The sequence below is a fragment of the Limanda limanda genome, chromosome 15, assembly GCF_963576545.1.
Source record: "Limanda limanda chromosome 15, fLimLim1.1, whole genome shotgun sequence".
Classification (NCBI taxonomy): Eukaryota; Metazoa; Chordata; class Actinopteri; order Pleuronectiformes; family Pleuronectidae; genus Limanda; species Limanda limanda.
The window spans coordinates 6,552,207-6,572,813 of NC_083650.1; the positions used below are offsets into that span (position 1 = coordinate 6,552,207).

The 20,607-nt window shown below is 43.0% G+C and overlaps 1 protein-coding gene across 1 annotated transcript; it reads left to right on the forward strand.

Moving 5' to 3' along the window:
* The first annotated feature begins 3,051 nt into the window (after positions 1–3,051).
* Positions 3,052–18,548, forward strand: wapla (WAPL cohesin release factor a). The gene is made up of 20 exons (XM_061087059.1): positions 3,052–3,298; positions 3,884–4,297; positions 4,471–5,164; positions 5,872–6,179; positions 6,307–6,428; positions 8,814–8,909; positions 9,483–9,644; positions 10,339–10,475; positions 11,344–11,455; positions 11,662–11,892; positions 12,057–12,168; positions 12,322–12,419; positions 12,739–12,815; positions 13,296–13,471; positions 14,130–14,245; positions 14,380–14,610; positions 14,951–15,161; positions 15,379–15,467; positions 15,573–15,668; positions 16,630–18,548. Exons 2-20 carry the CDS (start codon positions 3,910–3,912, stop codon positions 16,693–16,695), a joined length of 3,522 nt encoding a protein of 1,173 aa, XP_060943042.1. The 5' UTR covers positions 3,052–3,298; positions 3,884–3,909; the 3' UTR covers positions 16,696–18,548.
* The last annotated feature ends 2,059 nt before the right edge of the window (positions 18,549–20,607 follow it).

Below are 20,607 nucleotides of genomic sequence, written 5' to 3' on the forward strand. Positions count from 1 at the left end.
CTTACGGTTTCCGTAACCGTTGCTCGTGCACACACACACACACACACACACACACACACACACACACACACACACACACACACACACACACACACACACACACACACACACACACACACAAGGGGGACATAAAACCAATCAGGATCTGGTTTAAATTTGATTTTATTGACTTCATATGGGCTGGATATGCGACTGGTGTGATTATTGGGCCAGGGGCTCTGCAGGCTGACCTCAGAGACAGGAGTACGAGCCAAACAGAGATTCCAACCACTACGTAGTGGCCACAGATGTGGGGCTCCCATGAACATGCTTGCCACATAAATGATGGACGGAGACGGTGAAGTAGACCTCTTGAGAACAACAGAAACTACTACGCAGTACAAACAGCTTCAAGACACACAGGACAATCCCTGAGTGAAAAAACATTAACGGGGAAATCTGCGATGGAAAAACTGTGCAGAAGCTTGAGTTTTCTTCTTGGATCCGACCCAAACGAATGGTCTGTCTGCACAGAGGTTAAACTGAACTTCAAGAGAGTCTCATGATAAGTTTAAAAGACAAAGGGACATATGTTCTCATTCATCAGTGTGGCTTTGCAGTTTTTACATTTGATTTGCAGACCAGCGCTCTAATAACCAGTGTATATTCAACCTTCACCCTCCCTTTTTTCCATTCCCATACACCACATGGAAGCTGTATTACAGAGAAATGCTTTCCCATGATGTTTGGCAGCCGATAGACATGCATCAAAATCACATATTATTTTAAGGATCCACGCGACATTTAAAAATAATTTGACATCTTTGAAATATAATGTTAAACAGGACACTAAGTTGATATATTCACATATTTGCGGTCAAAGGGCAAAGGTGAAAATAAATAAAACCAAACACACTGAGGCAGACATGTGACTGGAAGTGTTTCCGCCATCTCATGGTTCTGTATCAGTATTGCAGTCTCTTGCCTTAATTTACCCATGCAGCTGTTTTGCAAATATTTCAGACAGAAGTTAAGCACTGAGTTTAAATTCTATTTCTTTAGTTCACTTGGCAATGACACGAATGTTGAGTCATTCATCCCCAGGGTGCAAAACACTCAGAGCGATGACAGTATACGTTTGTAGCATGTATACTCAGCTGTGAAGTTTGCCTGTCAATGAAGTCATGGTTGCTCGACGGCCAGCACCTGAGCTCTGAACCATCAGTCACTGCAGGGCCTGGCCACATTACCTCACCACCTCTGAGCGATGACGAGAGGGGGGGGGGGGGGGGGGGGGTCTCTGCTGGTCTGAATGCACGCAGGTGCTAAAAATCTGTAGCTCTATGTCTGACTAGCATTGTCTGAATATCAGTTTCATATTTCATCTTTGTCCAAATGTTGCGTCATGACCATAGGATCTGAGAGACTGAGCAAGCCTCCGGTCTGAAATAATAATATTCCTCTTTGATATCATGATATTCCACCGCTTTAGAGAACAGCTGCGGGACTTAACTCTGACCCCTTGACATGGACAAAATCCAGACTCCTACACAATGGGAGTTATTCTATTTTCTTTTGGTGATATGGGGAAAGAAAAATTCAAAATACATCGAAAACCTTTTAAATGGCTCCCAAGGGAAATTACTACCCTTCTGTTTCTGCACTGAGACAAGCCATTTTCACACAAGTGTCCCCACGCCCCGGTCTTTATGAAGACGTACACGCTGTGTGGAGGAGATGCTGTGATGTCTGTCCGCTCGAGTAATGGTCATTTCTGTGTTGATACAGTTGGGAACGCTTTGCCCTGCAGATCCGGAATGTTTATAACACACCATTTATTCATTTGACACCATCTGGGCCCCAGACCAGTGCCAATGCTGGTGATGTGATCGCTTTCCAGAACTCTCAAGATATTTGAGCATTCTGTCCAGTGAGCGCACAATAGTCAAACCAGGCCGTATAGAATCATATTTCTTCTCTAAGTTAAACCGTATTGATCACCTTTGACACCACTGATGGGAATTGTGGCAACTTTATCAATATATTCTAAAGATATTATACAATACACAAACATAAAGGAACATGTTAAAGCTGAGTTACGCTGAATTGCATTGTACATCTTAATCGGGCGACATAATGTACACACATAATGTAGACAGACATTGACTATCACACAATAAGATCACATTCATCCACCTTCACATTTACATGAAAGACAATGACATTAATTTCGTTTTAAATTCTAAATTTCAGAAAATTGTGAGAGATACGTACACTGAGAGAGTTCAAGGCACACTGCAAATTAAGAAAACACGTGCAAATTAAAAAACCTGGCTGTAGTTCAATGCTTTGTGAAGTTACTGAAGTCTGCTGCTCAGAGTCGTCAGTGATGATGGAACTTCACAAAACATTGACCTACAGCCAGGTTCATCACTTTTTGGGCCCCCTGGAAACATTTCTGTATTTGCATGTGTTGTGACTTTTTGCAGTGCATGTGTCGATGAAGTTGTTTTCTCAATTCGCACGTGTTTGTTCTATTTGCATGTGTTTTCTTTATTTGCACTATGTTGACCTCTCTCTGCCACAGTATTAATCAGCTTTTTGTATAGTTGGTCAATGTGGAGCTGATTTTCTATTCTACTACTGGAACAACTAGTTATCTCCACATGTGAATCAATCTATAGTCATTTATTTTCTTAATAATTGTCTGGTTTATTTTTGAGAAAACAGTGAGAGATGCCAAGGCAACAGGCCACACCTCTGAAGTGAATTCGATTTTTTTGCTTTTAAACTATTACAAACAATTAAATGATACAGTCATATTTTTTAAAACAGGAGCATGACATGTTTGTCACGTGTTGTTAAAGTTATTTGAACGTAAGACTGAGATAAACACTAACGTGATCCTCCAGTGCCCCCTGTCGTTTATTATGGCTTCAGCTCTCAACCAATCACAGACGCGTTTGCTGACGGAGTCTCAGCGCACAGAAAACCATCCCCGCCGCTGATTGGTCGCCTCGCTCTCACCACACAGGGGTCTCACCAGGGAGCGAGGAGGGAGGGATATTTTAATGGCCGACGGCTGCACTACAGAACGCAAAACGTCCGGATTATCCGCTGTGTTTGGACTTTAGTAGCCACTGCTGCGTGCGGGCTGCGGTTCTCTGGTGACACACGTTGCCGCTGGGGTATCTCCGGTCCACGGGCGCGTTTCTTCGGGTTGTTTCCACAGCGTTTGACCGACTTTACCCGCTTGATTCCCGCGGTGGGCCTAGCCGGCTGGCTAACAAACAAGCGGACTGTCACCGGAGTTTTAAAGGTACGAGTTGGTGCTTCTGCTTCTTTCAGACAATAATCCCTTAAATTCGCCTGCACTTTAACACCATATTTCCAAAAGGCAGGGTTTTACCCGAGATTTTACGCCAACAGCTCTGCGGGGCTAGCGTTAGCATAGGAAGTTAGCCTTGTCGAAGCTAACGGCTAAGTTTATGGTAACTTTACCAGCTGCAGCAGAAGGCCTGGGGAAGAGTTTACACACGCAGCAGAGCTTAGCTTCCCCCCACACGCCAGGGTAATTGTCGTGTCATTAATTAGGGTTTAACTTTATTAAAGTTAATCTGAGTGGCCCTAGCTTCCTGTTGTGTTGCGCAGATACGACGAATCATTCCTTATCTGCAAAGCTACGCTGCTTGAGCTAACCATGCTAAACAGGAGTTGACTCAGAAGCTAACGTCAAATTAAAGAGCCACATTTTTGCCACTTTGATTACGAAAACACTCGTTTTAAAACGTGGCTCAAACGTGACTCTGTATGTATATTAACATTATTATTAATTCAACTGTCACACACATTTATATGCACTGGCTGAGGCATTTGTTGACGATGTTTCTGCATTCTTTTACAGGGAATATGTAACATAAACTATCCAACATGACATCCAGATTCGGTAAAACATACAACCGCAAGGGAGGGGAGGCCAATTCCAAATTTGAAGAGGTCTTCTCCAATAAGAGGTCCACTCTGACCACCAAATGGGGGGACACCACCTACAAGGCTAAGCTGGGAGCCAAGAGGCCTCTGTTAAAGTCGGACGCCTCAGAGCTTCTCAAGAGACCCCGAGTTGAAGACAGTGACAGTGAAGACGACCCATTCGGGTTCGACAGCGACGATGAGTCCAAGACCGTGACCTCCCACAGCCTGTCCCAGTCGAAAGTCAACGAAGGGGATGTGTCCAAGACGACTGCAGTGCAGGGCGGGGGGGCGGCTGCTGTTGTGACTTCTGCACAGGGCTCTGCAAGCTCAGCAGCTTCGTTCACAAGTATGTAATCAATGTGTCAACCCAGCGAATGTATTCACACTTAATAGTCTGCTCTGTTTGTTGCATACCTGTTTTTTCATCATTCATTGCAGATTTCTGCATTTCTGCCTCCCATTAGGTTGTGATGTCAGTTTTTTAATGTAACCATCTGTAAATGTCTTCTTCTTTCATAGGTAAGCAAACGCTTGAAGTAAAGGCTGTGAAAAATGCCCAGTCACGGTTCAAAAGCACACCAGAAAGCAACCAGAAACTTGCAGGTGCAGCCTCTTTTTCAAACGCAGTCCCTTCTGATCAGAAATTCTCAGCATCCCAGAGGTCCTCTCCCAATGTAGGCACCTACCTTAAACAGTCCAGTGGTGCACCAGGTGGTGGCAGAGACTTTCAAATGTCTTCCCCTTATGATGATCTGCCATCAGACGAGATGAGAAGTGCTGAGCTGGAACCACCCGCACAGCCTCCACCACCACCTGTGGACAACATCCCCCCATCCCCGTTCACCCTTAGGGCCTCTAACCCCAAGAAATACCAGCGGCCCAACAAGCTAAACAAAACAGCCTCTGAACCTGCTGAAAACAACGATAAGCCCAGTGAAACTGCAGGTGCCCTAGTCAAACCCAACAGTGTCCTTCCTGCTGGTGCAAGTAGTACTGCTAGTGGTACTAAAGCAGCAGCCAAGCCTCCAGGCAGAGGCGGTGGCAGAGTTCGGGATTATACAGTTCTGCACCCGTCCTGTCTATCCGTGTGCAACGTCACCATCCAGGACTCAATTGAGCGAGGTGGCGATGAATTGGTCACTCCTGCTGCCCCTGCTGAAGACGTGGGCCAGATGAAGAAGAAGTCTGAAGCTCCACCCCCCAAAACTAACAGGTAATCTTTTGCATTTCTACGTGTCTCAAGTTACTGCATAATGGACATCACAAAGTTGTATTCAAAACCCTTCACATATAGCTTGCTGATTTCCTTTAAAAGCGTGGGAATGGATGATAGCAGGGTTTTCTTTTCAGTTATAACACAGGGAGGTGCCTCTTCAGCCTAAGTGTTGACAGCTTCTTAGCCACCTGACCTCTCCTATCCCAACCCTTTTTTACAGAGGGTTTCAGCTCGAAACGTCTCACACACACAGCAGAGCAAAGAGGCTTTGTATTTGCTTTGACAGACGTCTTGGTGTACCAAAGCTTTCTGTATGTTAACAGTCATGACAGGACTGACACTAACTAATGTCTGTCTAAATCATCCACTTACCTGTTACTGAATTTAAGCAGGAGAGACACATTTTCTTTTTAAGATGCTGTCTACATGTATTTAGCATTGTTTTATTATAGGTCCATTATCTATTATGTTACGGTGGGTTCTAAACAATAGTGCTGTGTTGTCTTGCAACCTTTATCTTATTTGGAAAACTTTTCAGTTCTCTGTTGTCAAAAAACTTTGGACGCCTACCTCTGAATCCTGTTTTATTCGTTTACTTTCAATGTGTGTGTTTTGTTATGCTTGCCATGCTCCAGTTTACCCCTTTCTTCCACATGTCTCAGTGTAATAGAACAACAATACAGACCCTCGCTGTATCTTCACAGGTTCCGACCAACTCAGACAAAGACAAGGAAGACCAAGGCTGAGTCCAAGCTAGAGTTCTTTGGCTTTGAGGACAAAGAGGACCAGGAGGGTGAGGACGGCTCAGATGCCGCCATGGCAGGCAAGAGTAACTACAAGATCAAATACTTCGGCTTCGATGACCTGAGTGAGAGTGACAGTGATGACGAGAGCTCTCAGGCCAAAGAGAAGAAAGCCAAGAAGGCGGCTGCAGCCCTGGCCGCTCTATGCTCCAGTGTGGACAGCCCTCATACCAGTGACTCTCAGGACAGTGCGGCCAGCAGCAACACAGGTGGGCAGGCTTACGTCAAAGGAGATATTAAATCAGAAGCTGTGATCGAGATTCATAGCACAAGTTTTTTTTCTATTACTGGAAGATTTCAGATAACCCAGATTACCCATTTGATTTCTCCCAACAGATAATTTGGACTATGATGAATCCAGTCCTGGAGGTCCTGAGGGGCAGAAAGGACGCTCAGGGAAGCAGGGTGACAAATCCAAGGATGTTGGATTCAAGAAAATCTTCAGTGGACCCAAAAAGGTAAATGAGCATGCTAGAAACCTTCTGATGGTCTGCCTGCTTTCAGTCAAAAGTAATTTTATGCCCTTTATTATGCACCAATTCCTTTGTGGAATAATTGCCTATTAGATTTTTTTTTTAGCAATTACTCACTCAGACTGAGCAGGCATGAATCTCTTGACCTATTGAGATTTACTCAGGTTTAACAGCAGTCTGTGATCAATATAACCGGGTCAAGGTGTGTTATCTAACCTGCCTTCACGACCTTCCTTCCAACCAGGGTTGAACTCGCCGTCTCTTATTGATGTTTAAATGACAATTACGTAACAGAGTACCCAGCTTGTCTAAAAATAGAGATAATGGGAGCGAGCAGAGTAAAATAGAGCAAGTAGGCGGTAGAACGGCTGAATTGAAACCTAAATTTATTTGGATGTCATTTAGTGTAATCCAACTCTGCGTAAGCAGTAATGTGTGCTAAAACCACTGTTGCATACTTGGGTCTCTGAACACTGATGCCAAGGGATTAATCTGTGACAGCAGCCTCACATGAAAGGGGTAAATGTGTGTTCAGTATCACTGTATGGTCTTATTATTGAGGGGGATCTGAACGTTACAGCTTGTTCAGTTCAATATTTACCCGATAACTCGGCTTTGATTTGTGCTATATTATGTAATGCCTACTAGGGCTGCCGCGATTCGACGACGTCATCGATTACGTCGACGCTGAAAATGCGTCGACGTGTATAAAATGCGTCGACGCATTTTTTTTTAAAAACCGCTGGGCACCAGCCGCGATAGACTATGCATGCCGCGGCTGGGGCAGCAGTCGCCCCGGCGCCCCCCTCCCCTCCACGCAGCCGGAGGCTCGGTGTGCGGCCCGCCTCAAGTTGTTTTTTTTTGGGGGGGGGGGTCCTCGTCCACGGCGCTTCATGGCGTCGCTGGTGCGGGGGCTTCCTTTCTCTTGGACCGCGGGGCGGTGTCCGTCGCAGGTGCGGACGGCGGCCCTGGACGCGAGTCGGGTCCTTCTCGCGTCACCTCAGCTACGGCGCCCGCGTGGGGGGAGGGGGGGCCGCTAGACTGAGTCCAGAACATGTTGACATGCTGACATTCTTACATTACAACACGCATGTCTAACTAACGTTTGAGTTTGATTTTGAGCTGGACACCATTGTTTCTTATACTTTAAACTTGTTGCACTTTGTTTAATATGCAGACATAACTTTTTTATTTTGATAAGGGGTTAAATAGAAACTTTGATATCTTTTTGAGTTGCACTGCTGACTTAACTTATATGCCCTCTTTTTTATTTATTTTTATCACGTTGGAGTTGCTAGTTTAAACCTACAGTTTTGCACTTTAATATTTGAGCCTTTGTTTACATTTTGTTTTGTGCTGCATTATACGATGACATACAGTTTGTAAAAAACTGAAACTGAAATGAAATGGTCAATTTGATTTTTTTGGAGGAAAATTAGTCGTTTAGATTAATCGACTAATCGATAAAATAGTCGTCCGATTAATCGATAGAAAAATAGTCGTTAGTGGCAGCCCTAATGCCTACATTTGCTTTGTTTGTCTGAATCATGTTTTGTTGTGGCTTTGGGTTATTTGTGGACTGTCTTCCTAATCCTGTGTGTTTAGTGCTTCTGTCATCAACAAAACTCAAAACAGTGTCTTTGTGATATATAATTGAGTTGCACAATGTGTTTTCAGGAAATGTTTTGTGTGCTCAGGGACTGTTCTGCTTCACACTTAGGCTGCTGTTGTCTTAGTCTATCATCATGAGTGTATGATGCAATATTTATCTGTTCAGTTGCACTAACTCACAACAATAACTTCAGTTTTATGCCAGAATGATTCATAGAGATTAATATGGACTTGTTGCTTAAATCTTTTTATTTTTTAAGTTGTCAGAAGACTCTAATCTTAAAAAAAAAACAAAAGTATCTTTATTCTTTTAAGCGAGGAGCAAAATATAAAACAGTCACTGCATCATAGTTTCATATCTCAGCAACAACAAAAAAACCAAAGCCCAAACTTTCTCTTTCCTTAATTATAAGCAAACTTTTGTGAAATTAAGATTCATATTATTTTACACAATTCAAATTAAACTGATATAATTAATTATACTGTAATTTTTATATTGAGGTGAGTATTCTCTTAAGATGATGCTATGTAAAACTGATTTAATAGGATGTGAGGGCAAATTTCATTAAGATCTATGATGGTGCAGTTAAAATGTTTGGTGATTCCACACAGAGACCCTTTTAGCCTATTCGGGCTTCAGCCTTAGGTGTTAAAAGAGTTTTATCATAATTATGTTTATCTCTTAGTATAATACTTAAATGTGCATGAAACAAACATCATGTCGAGCCATTTAGCTAATCTTGTAAATTTTTGTCTCAGTCACCTGCTAAGGCCGTGTACAACGCTCGCCACTGGAACCAACCGGAACCTGAGGAGATTCCCGTGCCTCCACTCTCTCGAGCTCAAACTGCTCCAGTAAGATATAATTTGCTGTGTGGTTATATATATTATGTTTAGCTGTATTGTGTCTTTTTGCACAGGATAACTATAAATTTGTGCTGACAAGTTTGTTTTCAAATGTATGCGTTAAATTTGCACACGAGCAAAGCCAGCAATATTAGAGTTATGTAAAGCAAATGCTAATAGCTAGTACCATTTGTTGCAGAATTCCCCATTCTCTACTTTCCACAATACAGGATAATTGTTCTTTTAATAATCAGCACTTGTGAATGAATTACTATAATTAGTCTCTTTCTGTTCACCCGGAACTTTACCAGACAAGTGAACCAAGGTTTACTTATTAATTGTGTGTTGATGTCATTTAATGGAATTATAGTTTTTAGAGACAACTTAATCACAGTCTGGCAACTAAGATTTAAAAGTTGTTGTTAACTTAAGACGAACGCAGTTGACGTCTGTTAACAACACGTATTCAAGACTTGTGTGCTTAACAGCCTGTTCGGCTGAGGTAAATCTTCCAGACATGTCATTAAACAGATTTTGTGGCTTTGGTATGAGCTCCATTTCTCCGCCTCTTTTCCTCCTTAGGCCATTTTATCAAGCAGCAGCAAAGACAGCAACTCCAATAAAGACGACGGCCTATTCAAAGCCCCCCCACCTCCGCCCAAAGTTATTAAGTCAGAGACCCTCCCCACGCGACTCAACCAGGATATTGTCACGGCGCTCAAATGCAGGAAGGAGCACAAGGAGGTGAGTTTTTGGGAACATTGTGGTATATTTAGATTTCTTATGCGGAGGAAAATCATTTGTGGTTAAGTTCTTATTTGTGTTCACCTCTCACTTCATTTCTTTGCACAATGCAAAGAATAAACCTGCATATTTTAGACTTGCAAAAGCTGCTTTTATTATTTAATGCCGTAAATGCGTAGGATTCATTTGAAGCATGATGTCAAGCCCACTATTGTTTATTTGAACCCCAGTGTGGGCTGGAGGTGGCAGTGAAAACTGTTGCTGTTAATTTAAACTCCCCTACAGCTAGTGTCATTTACAGATGGGCTCACCGGCCGCAGATCGATCTGTTTGCCGTAGATCCCCCCCGAGGTAAAATGGCTTCAGCTAAGCTGTCACCAAACACTGGGGCTGTCTTAAGATGAGGTCCTCCCTCCTGTGTCATGCTGAGCACACACACAGCATGACTGTTGCTATTGGTAAACACACTGAGTCTACTGCTGATCAGGTCCCAACTCCCCATGCTGAGCAGACTGATCACGGGTATTAACACCGTCAGCTATTGCTGCTAATGGAACCAGTAGAGAGGAGTTTAACAATAGGATTTCTCTCAGTGGGGTAATGTATGTTTGTGTGTGCTTGTTGATTATATCTCCAGACAAATGCACTGCTTCCCAATTAACTGTAATTAACCCCATTCCTCCTCCTTCACCAGCTGTACACTGTGGTGCAGCACGTGAAGCACTTCAACGATGTGGTGGAGTTCGGAGAGAACCAAGAGTTCACAGATGACTTTGAGTACCTGGAGACGGGACTGAAGAGCTGTCAGCCACTCAACACAAGATGCCTTAGGTAAGGAAACATTTCTGCTGCTTTCTTTGTGGCATTTTCAAATGGTGTCTGACATTTTTTTCCTCCGTTGGTCAATTGTTGCTACTGATTTCTACTGGTAAGAAATATCTCAACAAATTGAATGAATACTAGAAGAGTTTGTCTCCCAACAGTTGTTTAAGATACAACTATTTAAAAAGCAATTTGAGGAACAGCTGGAACAGTTGATCAGAGTTTTAAAATGTTTGCAACTGTCCCTAATTAACCTGAATATAATGATTACCATGCTATCAGCGACAGGAGGCAGTAATACAAAGTTACGAATAACCAGATTATTTTCAGACTTCAGATGCAATATAACATTGACAGGAAGAGATTATGATTAAGAATCCTCTTGTGGTGTAATTAGTGTTTTCGTTTTTATTATCTAGAAATAACACAAAAAATGAATTAAATGATATAGCAAATGAACAAAATAATGCACTGTACATATACCTATATTTTGTCTTTCTCTTCTCTATTGTTGAGAAAGTTGAGGTAATATGCCAGGATAAAATGTGTTTTCTGGAAAATGGCGAAGCCTTTGTATTGTGGAAATTGAGAACCGCTCACGAGAGACAACATTGGCTACAGAAAACGCTGCAGGGAGTCCAGCCTTGGGATGTTTTTCAGGCTTTAGCTGTGAAGAGAGAACAGGGTGAACATTTTTGACAGGGTAGAAATACACAACAGCCCACGTTGGTGACAGGAATCAGAAATAGTGATGGGGATTTAGAAGTGGGCTGCTCCACATGATTCCATCATTCCTCATAGTTTTTAGACTGAAAAATATTTCACCCACCAGATGTACAATCCTTCATTTATTCCTCCCTCTCTGTCCCTGCTGCAGTATAATCAGCCTGGCCACAAGGTGTGCCATGCCCGGTTTCAGGATGCACCTGCGAGCCAGAGGGAAAGTGGCAACGGTTTTCAATATGATCAGTGATTCACCGCAACACCCGGTCAGTAAAACTCTTTTCTGTGACCTGCTTTTCCAGTTATACTAAGTCTCCCTGAAAAGTGTCAGCATTGTTTCTGTTATGTTTTTTAAAGGTTTTTAATAATTACTGCTCTTGTTGTTTACCGTGTGATGGACTGATAGACACCTTGTCTGACCTCAGTATGTGCTGCACCGTTTTGTTAATGTCTGTCTCTGTCGTTCCACCAGAATCTTGGTCTGTGCACAGCTGCCCTGATGTATATTCTGAGTCGGGATCGTCTTAACATGGATCTGGACAGGGCGTGTCTGGAGCTCATGATTAAGCTGCTGGAGATGGACCACGACTACTCAGGCCACCACGATCAGCTCACAGAGAAGGAGGTTGCCAAGGTCAAGGAGAAGATCAGGAAGTTGTGTGAGACTGTGCACAATAAGCATCTCGACCTGGAAAACATAACGGTGTGTTGTCCTTTGTAGCTCATAAGAAAAAGCTTAACCTCTGGGTTGTAAACTATTCACTCTCAGATTTTTTTCTGAATGGTTCAACAAGTATAATTCCAAATAAAGAGGCAATTGCAAAGATACAGAAAATGTAATGCAATGTTGTTGTTTTCCTTTCGTAGACTGGCCACCTTGCCATGGAGACGCTGCTCTCTCTAACCTCGAAGAGAGCTGGGGATTGGTTCAAAGAAGAGCTGCGGCTGCTGGGAGGTTTGGATCATATTGTAGACAAAGGTAGGTGTGAGATGGAATGTTAATGTGGGCATTTTCCTCTATACCAGTGTATATGTGCAAATGTCTTTTCCGAGGTTGAGTGTCAAAGCTGTTGACTTTGAAGTGGCTGCCGGCATGTGTAATAGTCGTGTGGTTTGTGTTGTGTGTCTGCAGTTAAAGAGTGCGTGCAGAACTTGAGCCAAGAGGACGACAAGGAGAACCTCGTGGCGTCTTTGTGGGGGGCTGAGAGGTGTCTGAGAGTGCTTGAAAGTGTAAGTACTGCTGGTTTAATCTGTCAAACTGGGTTCTCTATTGCTCCAAAGTCTTTTAAGAGTGAGACTCAAGGACATGAGTAATTGAGCACTGAGAGCCTTGTATTGGCTGGTAACTTTTATTTTTCACTGATGAAAGGCTGTTTAAAAAGCTGATTGTCTCTTATCAACTGGATCTCACTTAAAATGTCATCGATCAAAAGTCTGAGGCAAACACGCGAGTGTGTCCCCTCACTTTTGTATTCTTGACTCGTTTTCAAACATGTCAATATTCTTTCTCCGGTATTGATTATATTTCTCTTTCGTCCTCTGCCGACAGGTGACAGTTCAGAACCCAGAGAACCAGGGTTACTTGATTGCCTACAAAGACTCGCAGCTCATTGTCTCCTCTGCCAGGTGAGCACCACCAGATACAGCTCGGGGCTGTTATTGACTGGACACAGACACATAATGAGGCGCTTTCTATTTCAGTTCAGTCAGGCTACCTTTGTGCTTTTTGTTTCACTATTGTACCCGTCATATTCCACTGTGTCCTTATGGAGCTTTTGCTATTACTGAGACCTGTTAAATAAAACATAACACCTTATGAAGCAAAGGAATAATTAGTGTTGCATCGACTGTAGGTAAAAGGAAATGAATTATTAAGTAATTGTTACTGTTGGAGCCCATAAAGATTTCCAAGTAGTCTTAATGGGCATTATAGGTCAAATAAGATCTTATTTTTTAACCACTGATTAAACTTGGATTAATATTGCAGTAGTGGGGTTGATGCACAAAAGCCGACAGAACTTCCCCCCTTCTTTCACCCTTGTGCTTGTTTTCTTCTGTCATTTCTGCTTATTTAATTCCTCTCAACAATTTTGTTTTTCCTTTTAGAGCTCTGCGGTACTGTGAGGATATGATCCAGCGCTACAGCCGGGCATTGAACAACAGCTCCCTGTCATCGTCGGGTGCAACGCTGCCCCACTGCAGCTTCAGTAACGTCGGCAAGGCGGTTGAGGACTGTATGAGGGCTATCATAGGAGTGCTGCTCAACCTCACCCATGACAATGGTATTCTCATTTACAACCTTACATTGTTTCCACTTGCTCTTTCTTGCCTTTGTGTGTGCTAGTTTTTGCCTGAAATTCCTGGAGTGTAACAACCAGTAAATAATTGAGCAATCTTGGAGCCATCAGCTGTTGCCTGGCGAAGAATAAGCCTCTGGGGACAATGGCAAATATTCTGGGGCTTCCGGTGTAGACGGTGGATATACAGGCCAGGACTGTCGTCCATTTGCAGAGACGGTTTACAGTCTGAGTTTAAACAAGTTTAACGTTTGTCCACACAAAACACAAACCAATACTTTGTGTAGGTGTAGCTGCTCCAGACCTTTTGGCTAATAATCTATTAACAGCTATTATCAAATGAGTACAGATAAATTAAACAGTAGATGGCCGATGCATTACAGTCGATATGTTCCGCCTCTTTTGCTCTCCACATGGACTGGTTACCTGCGGGCCCTATAGTTTCTTTGAATGCATACATTTTCATAGTATTACAACATCTTAAGTCTTATTAATGTAATGTTATTATGGGGCCTTTAATTATATCACTCAAACCTAGTTTGTTTACTCATAGTTTGCCATGAAATGTAATATTCAGGAGCCTCACGGGATACTGAAGGTTAATATCTGCAGTAGTTAATAATGATGTTATTCTTGTTTTCAGAGTGGGGCAGCACTAAAACAGGTGAGCAGGAACTACTTCTTGTCACTGCTCTGAATTGCGTCGTCAGAGTCCCACGTTACATCCCCCAGGAGCAGCGCTTTGATATACGAGTACTGGTAAGTACAACCTTTTTGGACATAATAAAACAACACTGCATTATTCTTGCATCGATGCTCTGCTAACCTGTATAAACTTTGAGTTTGTTTGTGGCCGCATATGCCTTATTTGTGTATTCTGATTTTTTCACCAGGGACTGGGTCTACTTATAAACCTTGTGGAGTACAGCTCCAAAAACCGCCACGGCCTAGTGGACATGGAGTACATTGTGGACGACACCTGTGTGGAGGACAGCCTGCTGCTACTTGCCGACCCAACACAATCAGACACAACAGCAGAGTCGACGGCGCAGAGCACAGCTGAGTCTCAGGCAGCCGAGGCTGAAGAGCCCAGCCCCTCCGGTGCTCTAGCTGCTCTAGTGAAAGTAGGTTTTCTGCCAGGACTGTTCAATAAGTATCACAGCAGTCATTGTGATCTGTTTTTGTCCTGGCTCCAGGAGAGATCATCATGATTTCTTTTGAAGTAAGGATGTGAACAGCAACAGCAAGTGATGAGCAGCCCTTAGGAAAAAAATCAGTGTAGTGTTTAAACAGGTGATCCAGTGTGTCACCTGCTTTGTCAGGGAGATAGTTCAGACACTTTTCTGTCAAACTGATTAATATGAAGGCTGTTATACTGCTGTATCAACAGATGTATCTTCTCAGTGCAGACGATCCCTCTGTGTTTGTTTGGTGTTGATATATTTTTATTTCTCTAATTCCTAGAACTTCCTGGAGAGAGAGCGCGCCGCCATCCTGGCTGAATCCAAGACTGACGACTTGATCTGTGAGGCACCCAAGCCGGCACTGGACAAAAGCGGAGAGTGGCAGGAGACGTCGGGAGAGATCCAGTGGGTGGCATCCGAGACCCCCGAGACCAACGACAGCGAACCCGAGAAGAAAGAGGAGGAGGATGGAGAGTTGGACCTAAATAAAGGTCGGTGTTGAAGTTATCTCATGCGTGATACCTCTCACTTCTTAACACACTGACTCCTGATAAGGGAGAAATATAAAACTCCTCACAGGATGTTTCTAGCCAATGTTTGTTTCTATTCAGCGGCTCCTGCTATGAGTCTGAAACCCTCCTCTCCAAAACAGCATTGTGTATGCCTGTAATAGTGAAGCTGTTTCTTTCTCGCTTGTTTTTGTTGTAGCTCTGCAGCATGCAGGCAAGCATATGGAGGACAGCATCGCTGCCTCCTACACCGCTCTGCTGCTGGGCTGTCTGTGCCAGGGCAGCCAGGTGAGTCCATCAGAAAGGATCGCAAACATGCATGATACGACTGTAGATTGTTTCCTACTTCAAAATCTTCATATCATCATTCCACCCTTCATCTGTCCCTCCCAGGTAAACGTGACTACTGTGAGAAAGCATCTACCTAAAGGGGATTTCTCCATCATGACAGAAATGCTGAAGAAATTCTTGAGTTTCATGAACCTCACTGTGAGTATGACTGTCCAGAGATGCTTTGTGTCATCAGTGCTGCACAATGATGCCGACACTGTTGAGATTAATTATAGAGTAAGGGTCTGCGAGGGTGTAGAAACTGAGCAGGAGATGGTTGAGCAGCAAGCATCATCAGATGAATCCTCGAAAAAAGATGAGCTATATATTTAAGGTGATAAAAATACTTCTTCTTCGGGAGGTTTTTTTTGTAATCGCCTTGAGGTGTTGATGCAATCCTCAGCTCCAGGCACATTTTTATTGAAGTTACCAAAAGCCATTTAATTGGGCCCATTGAGCCCATTTCTTGTGCAGAGGTGTGGCTGGGATCAAATAAACACTTTTGATGACCAGTGTTTCTGCCCAATTCTGCATTCCCCTCTTAACTTTAAATAATTGCAGCTTTTACACTATGGACCTCCTTTCTGAGAAAATACTAGAATACAGATAAAAAGGAAAGCTTTTATTTCTGTTGATCTCGTTAACAAAGAGAGATTGAAAATGCATAAGGTCTGAATTGGTTGTGGAGCCGATGGATGTGACCAACATATATTCAAAAGCGCTCTGGATTTTTACATCTAAAATGTCCGAGCTGCTCAGACATCACTTGCACTCTACTGGCACTTTGCTTTTATACAAGGCCGTGGCAGTAATACACCGCCATTATAATACAAAATGTCATCATTAAATCATCCATTCAATGGGATTCATGTGCACCCAAGCTGCATAACTGTTCACAACAAGTAGTAATGTGAGGGATAATTACAAAATATTTCAAGCATTAACATAAAACTGAACATTAACAGATGTGCACATTTAGCTTCGGTCTCATTCTGTCAGAAAGGAAGATGTGAACCATCGATTTCTTTGCTCGCAGACAAAATCTAAAATCCTCTGAAAAATCTGAGTATCACATATTGTCCCCCTCACACTCCTGATGTTGTTCTTATTTTCTACACAGTGTGAAATAGGCTCCACAGGACAGAAGTCCATCTCGCGGGTCATTGACTACCTGGAGAACTGTTAACAGACAGCCGGTCAGCGGACTCACTCTCCGACTGCACATGAAAGGGATCCCAGGCTGTCCTGTTACCCCCCCCCCTCGCCTGACAGGAGCAACAAACGGTCATTGGAGCCTCAGCAGCATTCCCACGACTTCACCCGATCTGCCAGTGTTGTGATCACACTGAATTCTCACCGCTTACGACTCTGACGTGCATTCTCATCACACACACACACATTAAAGTGTCACTTCCTCTCTGAACCAAAGTCCTGCGTCACCGACAGTCGGTCACGCAGATTCCTTCCGTTCCGCTCAGCTAAACGAGTCAGATAAACTTGAAAAGGTTCAGGACTCGCCCTCAGGTAACTGGGAATCAGGCTTCTGAAGACTCCGTGGAATGTCAGACGTCAAGAAGAACTCGGAGCAGGCAACGTCTCGAAACCTCCCCTCCGACGTTCGAGTCTAAATTCTCAGTCGCTTAGCAGGAGTTTGAACCTCTGAATCAAATTTTATGGATCATTACATTTTAATCTCTGCTTATCCATGTTGAAGCCAAGGGTGAAATCATTGATCAGCATGAAAAACAATCATTTTCATGGATGTTAGGACGTCGTCTCCACGTGTTAACCTGTGTTGAATGGTTCCGAATGCATACATCCAGTTTAACCTACGTGTTTGCAGTTGGTTTGAATGTTGAAGGGAAAGAATATTTTTAAGCTTTGATTTTTGTTTTTTTTATCTTCTCGTTGTGCCCATTAACTTTGTAAACTGTGTGAGTTAGCAAATCTGATCGGTGTTCGCTGATGTGTTATTAGATGTTTTCTTTTTTCCCTTAAGGACATATTATTTCTTTCACCCATATTATGAATCACTTTTAAAGATATCAGATCTGCTGTGACGTGTCAGCTCGGATAGGAGGTTCTTTATTTCACCGATAATGGCGTCTAGAAATTACACCCTTAGGAATTTTCCTGTTTAGACAGTTTGAATTTCAATTAATTCAACAGGATGTAGTTAACCTCACGAGTATAACAGACAAGATGAATTTCTCTGATGAAATTGAAGGTTGTGCTTCCTTTTGAATGAAGTTAATATTTTCTAAACGTATTTAATTTAAAGCTTTCTCCTGTAAATTGAAAACCACCGTGTGAAATGCCATTCATGTTTAAACTTTCATACGTTTTTATTATAATTTCACCCAATGTGACACAGCTCAGTGGTTGGAAAGAAAACTGATTTATCCAAAACATGACATTTCAACTAAATCGTGTTCCTTTTATGAAATAGGAAACATTTACGCTCATGTATATCAATGTAGGGAGGGGGCGGGGGGTTCCTGATGTGATGGTTTTAATTTTCTGTCCAGCCACTTGTAGCTCGATGTTCTTTAATCGCATTGTATCATCATGTGTCTGCATTAAGACGACACACATTAAGCTCCCACTTATTTATTCTCATGTGTTGTCCTGTTCCCTGTGATGATGCACCCGAACCGTTCTGAAATGCCTCCGTCTTGTACTGCTCACATGTACGATCACTGATTTGAATGACAGCCATACCTGTGTACGCAGATTAGGTTCCTCTGGTTTGTAGGGCTACAGCGAACACAGCCGTGTACCTGTTTATTACTTTGCAAATTCTGGTCTGAATGTAAATACGACTGTACATAGCGGTTAATGGACATTTAAAAATGCTTAGACTACTTTTTTCCCTGGAGCTGATATTTTTATTTTATACAATATTTCTGAGTTGTCATTTGGAAAAACAAAAAATCGCAGGATGAGAAAAAAAAAAGAGTTTGTACTGTTTCAAGGACCTTTGGTTAAATGTAAATAGTTGTATCTCAAAATGAAAAAGAAGTTGCTACTTTCAATATACTCGCTGTGTTTTCTTCCTTGAATTGTTTGGCGCACCAGGAATCCATTCTTTCATTTCCAGAGCTATGGGAGGTGAACACTACCAAACCCAAATGATATTCATTATACTTTTGGTATTTGTGAACGTAGCAGCTGAATGCTTTACTCTGTATTCTAGCTGTGTGTGTGTGTGTGTGTGTGTGTGTACAGTTTTGATCCCTGACACACTGGCTGGGGTAAGAGTCCAAAGCGTGGCCGGTGTATTTAACAGAACTCAGCGGTGACACTTTTTTGACACGGCTCCTCAGCTTGACTGACTGTTGCATAATGGAAACAAACAATTCTTGTTGCGGCAGCTATCCCAGAGCCAAACTAACAAATAGCTCGGGAATGTGGTGAAATACTCTCAGGCAACACAGGCTTCTACGCAGGCGGCGGTTGTGTAGAGTCACACAACAGGTGGGGGGGTAATGCAGGCTTTTGCCCCCCCCCCCCCTTGAGGATCAGTGGCAGGGTGGTAGATGAGAGTAAACACGAGCGGGAGAAAAAGCAGCGTTTCCATAGGAATGAGATTGATAGGATGTCCTCCACAGAGAGAGAGAGAGAGGAGAGTGAGGGAGAAATGGATGCGGAGCACGGGTGGGGGTGGGGGGGGGAATTAACATTCCCCACCTGTCACTCGGCAGCCTCTCAGTGAAGCTGCTCAGCCTCAGGCGGAGAACTACAGCTGCAGGTTACAGCTTCCCCAGCCTCCGTGCTTTCAACTCGCTCGGTCTCTCGCTGCATTTTCTTTTCCCCGGGCCTCTCCTCTCATTTGTCCCCCAGTCTCACCTCTCCCCTGCGCACACGCTGCTTCTTTTTCACACAACAACACGGCTTCAGTGGTGTTGAGATTTAGTCCAGCAAAATGGATCTTTTAGCTCCACGTGACTGCGTCTGTTGTTCTATCACACACTTGTTTGTTGTGAATGGAACGATGGTGTGATTGGTCCACAGCTTCAATTTGCAATTTGTGTATTTTATTTTCATCCTCCTGCTGTTTCCTCTGAAGGTAAAAAAAAAAAAAAGAAAGAAAAGGCCTAAATGCCACTAGGTGGTGTGAGCACTCAGCCTCTGACCACTTTGAAGTGCACACACCTACACATGTTTTTTTACACACACACACACACACACACGAGAGTATGTCCTCATCAGTGGTGTTGCCTACTGATTCCCCCTCAAGCTCTAACAACTCGGCTGCCTTTAGAGAGATGAACACCCTCGTCTCGCAGCCGCTCGCCCCGGAGAACGGTGAAACATTTATGAATAAGCTCAATAGTTACTGTGCTGACCATAAACGCCTGGATTCAGTAAATTTACAAATCGACTGGACACGCTGTGGGAAGTGGTTTACCACCTGTACTCCAAGATATGAAACAGACGGGAACATGCTGAAGTGTTTGTGCCTTTAATCTACAAGCTCTCAGTGCTTTTTTTTATTCATAGCACATCTTTTATAATATTTGTTGGAGGAATGTATTTCCTCAAGAATACACATTGACGGAAGATGAAATTAAACATTAAGGCACAGAGGGAAAGCAGCATAATAACTAGTATCTGCACTAAATTCCTCACACTCTGAGAAATTACAGTCCCCTGAGTATTATATTAATTATTCCCTTGGAAATCAGTTAGATCTCATTGTCAAAGAAAGTGGAACAACTTCCTGAATCCGCTGCCTGATCCGTATATTTTCTTAGAAAATTACAAACCTTCGCTTCCTGCCTGTTGCTCTAATCAGTTAATCTAATTGCTCAGGTTGGATTCAGTCACTGTCTCAGAGAGATGAGGAATTTTTCCATGAAAATGACTCATGAGTTCTAGTGTCACATCTTAAGTCGAGATTAAAAGTTGCCCACATCCTCTAAGAAAAGCTTTTGCAAATTTCCCCGGGATCAATCAAATCAAAACTAATCAATGCAAGCTATGTAAGGTTGAAACTATACAATATTCTAGAGAAACCACTTGGCCACTGTGGAGAGAGAAACCTCTCAGGACTTGGGGTGAACGACCTTCTGCTTTCACGTTCGCTCGCTCTTCA